This window comes from Plasmodium gallinaceum (genome assembly GCF_900005855.1).
Source record: "Plasmodium gallinaceum strain 8A genome assembly, contig: PGAL8A_v1_65, whole genome shotgun sequence".
Lineage (NCBI taxonomy): Eukaryota > Apicomplexa > Aconoidasida > Haemosporida > Plasmodiidae > Plasmodium > Plasmodium gallinaceum.
The window spans coordinates 735088-739144 of NW_021628225.1; the positions used below are offsets into that span (position 1 = coordinate 735088).

At 17.2% G+C, this 4057-nt stretch overlaps 2 protein-coding genes across 2 annotated transcripts in view; one reads left to right on the top strand and one right to left on the bottom strand.

The window, feature by feature from the left end:
• Positions 1-1811: 1811 nt before the first annotated feature.
• On the top strand, positions 1812-2753 carry PGAL8A_00146900 (malate dehydrogenase, putative; the record flags this gene model as incomplete). Its single annotated transcript, XM_028675011.1, has 1 exon — positions 1812-2753. One exon carries the CDS (start codon positions 1812-1814, stop codon positions 2751-2753), a length of 942 nt encoding a protein of 313 aa, XP_028526585.1.
• A 361-nt stretch (positions 2754-3114) lies between these two features.
• ROM10 (rhomboid protease ROM10, putative) overlaps positions 3115-4057 on the bottom strand; it is a gene marked incomplete at both ends in the record, with an annotated part of 2607 nt that continues 1664 nt past the window's right edge. Inside the window, 5 exons of the mRNA XM_028675013.1 lie at positions 3115-3205; positions 3319-3397; positions 3529-3578; positions 3655-3767; positions 3867-3954. Coding sequence (XP_028526586.1) covers positions 3115-3205; positions 3319-3397; positions 3529-3578; positions 3655-3767; positions 3867-3954 — 421 coding nt within the window. The remainder of the gene's footprint in view (positions 3206-3318; positions 3398-3528; positions 3579-3654; positions 3768-3866; positions 3955-4057) is intronic.

A 4057-nucleotide genomic window follows, 5' to 3' on the forward strand; every position in this document is an offset into this window, starting at 1 on the left:
TTTTTTTTTTTTTTTTTTTTTTTTTTTTTTTTTTTTTTTTATATATATATATATATGTATTTATATATATATATATATATATCATTACAAATAGTAAATAAAAAAGACAAACAGGTTTTTTTTTATAATATTTTTTTTTCAGATAACTTTATTATATTATAAATTTACAATAAATTTAGTTTTCAAGTAAAGGAGAGAAAAAACGATTAATTGAAGAGTATTTTTTTTTTTTTTTTTTTTCTTTTTTATCATGGCTGATTAAAATGGAAAATTATATTTATTTTATTTAGTTTTATTTTTATAAAAATATGCAATATATTTATTTATATATGTGAAACCTTTACATAATTAGTAACAATTATAACAACTTAAAATGCATATTTTTAAATTGACAACTGTAATGTTACATTTTACTTAAACTATAAATAATTTGTATAAATATTGAAATATAATTTGTTGTATATAAAACTTTAAATATAAAAAAATATAAATTTAAATTTATTTTTTGCAAATTTTTAGCATATTTTATATATTCTGGAAGAGAAATAAAAATTACAAGTTTCCTATTCTTTTAAATGCTTATAAAAGCAAAAAAATATTTTATATTATAAATTAAAAATTCAATTTTTAAAAAATTAACATTTTTAGAAAACCCAATATTTTTAAAATATTAATATTTATTTCACTTTTATAAAGATGAAAAATGAAAATATCAAATTTTTTAAATTTTTATGTAAAATAAGATTCATGTGGAATTTTATAGAATTCGCATTTCTTTATTTTTTAATAGAGATATGAGAGAGTACATTTTTTTTATGAAAATATAATATACTTATTTATATATAATCATATAATTCTGTATTTTTTATTTTCATTCTAAAAGAATAAGTATTTTCTTTTCTTTTCTTTTTTTTTTTTTTTTTAAAACAATAATTATATAATAATTTCCATCATTTTTTTTTTTTTGATTAGATAATTGTTTTTATGTAAACTTTTAGTTTTAGGAAAATAAATCTTGGAAAAAATGTGAGTTTCTTCAATTTTTTTCATTGTATCTTTTTCAAAATAGATAAAATTACTTTTATATAAATAATCATTTTAAAAATAAAACTTGCATAATGTTAATGTAATAAGAATAATTTATTTCATTTATTATTATTTCTTTTTTTCTTCTATGAATAACTAATAAAATATATACTTTTTTTTTATTTTTTATTTTTTTTTTTTGATTAGAAAAAAATAGAAAAAAAATTTACACTATTTCTCTTTTTATTTTTTCTTGTATTATTAATTGAGCATAAAGAAGTTTATAAAAAATATTACGCATACTTTTTTTTTGAATGCTCTAACTATACAGTTTCTGTCGGGTAATTTAAAAAATGCAAAAATTTGAACATGAATAAAAAAAAAATGAAGTTTTCTTCCACTTTTTATATGAATTGAAATATTAAAATGAATATAAAAAAAAAAAAAAAATAAATTTTATTATAATTCTTATTGTATTAAAATAAATAAAATAAATGAATATTAATAAAAACAAATTAATTTAATGCAACTCTCGTATATTTCCAAATTCTTATTTCTTAAAATTTAATTTTTATATTTTTTTCTTTTTTTTTTTTTTATATATATAATTTTATTATTAATTTTATTATTAATTTTATTATTAATTTTTTTTATATAATTTTATTATTGAAATATTATTTTATAGATATAATAATATTTTGTTATATATTTTATAATATTTATTTTTTTTTTCTCCATATTAAATATATCTTTTTTTTAAAACTTATTTTTTTTTGTTCTAAAAAATGACTAAGATATCATTAATAGGAAGTGGTCAAATAGGAGCATTAGTAGGAGAACTATGTTTAATAGAAAATTTGGGAGATATAGTTTTGTATGATATAGCAGTAGGAACACCTCAGGGAAAATGTTTAGATTTAAAACATTTTAGTACAATATTAGGAGTAAATAGGAAAATACTAGGTACAAATAATATTGAAGATATAAAAGATTCAGATATTATTGTAATAACAGCAGGCATGCAAAGAAAGGAAGGAATGACAAGAGAAGATTTAATTGGAATAAATGGAAAGATAATGAAAAGTGTAGCAGAATCAGTTAAACTATACAGTCCAAATGCTTTTGTTATATGTGTTAGTAATCCATTAGATATTATGGTAAATGTATTTCATAAATATAGCAATTTGCCACATGAAAAGATATGTGGTATGGCTGGAATTTTAGATACATCTAGATTTAGAACATTAATAGCAGAAAAATTAAATGTATCATCAGAAAATGTTAATGCAATAATTTTAGGAGGACATGGTGATTTAATGGTTCCTCTTGTAAGATATTGTTCTGTATCTGGTATTCCTTTAACTGATTTTGTTAATCAAAATTTTATAAGCCAAAAGGATATAAATGAGATTGTTGAAAAAACTAGAGATGGTGGTGCAGAAATTATTAAACTAGCTAAAGCTTCAGCTTGTTTTGCTCCAGCTGCTGCAATTGTAAAAATGATAAAGTCTTATTTATTTAACCAAAATCAATTATTTACATGTGCTGTTTATTTAAAAGGAATTTATAACTGTGATAATTTATTTGTTGGTACAACTGCTACCATTAATAGTAAAGGTGCTTTTCCAGTTGAATTTCCTTTAACTAAAGAAGAACAAGAATTGTATGATAAATCTATTCAACATGTTAGAGAAAATACCCATAAGGCATTTAATATGATTAATTAATTCTATTAAAATATTTATTATTACTTTTTTTTTTTTTTTTTTTTCCATAAATACCAATAATGGAATATGTAGCATATTAGCACATTTTTATGTCCATTTTTTTTTTTTTTTTTTTTTTTTTTTTTTTTTTTTGGAATTTTAATATTTTGTTTTATTCATAATATTTCATTCATTATTTATATATATATTTTTTTTTAAATGATTAACATTGAATGATATGTAGTTCATATTAGTAGTTCCAAAAAAAAAAAAAAAAAAAAATAAAATAAAATAAAAAAAAAAGGGGTGTAAAGTTTCCTGTTTCCTTTAAAAATTATATCAAAGATAAGAAAAAAAAAAAAACAAATTTTCTTCTATTTTTTTAACACTTAAAAATTATAATACTACTTAAAGTAGCACTTATTAATAAAATAATTAAAATAATAAATGTTATTTTTAGCTTTTTATCTGTACTGTAATTTATAAAAATTAAAAAAAGATCAAATTTTAGTTTATTTATTAGAAAAAAAAATTATATTTCACTTATTTTTTATTTTTTTTTTTTTATCATATTTTTTTTTCTTACTTGTTAAAAGAATCGCTTTTAAATATAAAGGGGTAACTTATACCAACAAATAACCCTCCAGTGTTTCCAAATATATTTCCTAATTGAAAAAAAAAAAAAAAAATAAATACATTGTATAAAGATAAACACCATAAATGAATATTATTATAAAAAAAAAAAGAAAAAGTTATGTATTTCGAGAGAAAATGAAATTGAATTAATTTAGGTTACCATTATAAGGAAATATTGATATCATTAAATATAATGATAAAAATGCAAATCTATGATATTAAAAATAGAAATATATTTATGATGGCATAATTGTATAATTTTTTTTTTTTTTTTTTTTTTAATTACATAAAATTTCCTATAACACTTAATTTGTCTTTAACATCATTATAATGCATTATAATCTCTTGTAAAAAAACTCCAATGAAACCTGATAAAATTGGGCTAATTCCCATTTGTATCTAAAATGAATAGAATAAAATGAAAACAATTAAAAATATATATATATACTCCAGAAATATAGATACATTAATATTGTTTTTTTATTAAATGTCTATTACATCATTGCATTTTGCAGTTGCACAAGTTAATAAATTACCACAAATAGCACATAAAAACATTAATATTATATACTTTAATTTACCATAACTGTGTAAAAAATTTAACAAAAAAAAAAAAAAAAAAAACACTTTTTTATATTATTCTTTAATAAAAAATATATAATTTTTTTTTTTTTTTTTTTTTTTTTTTT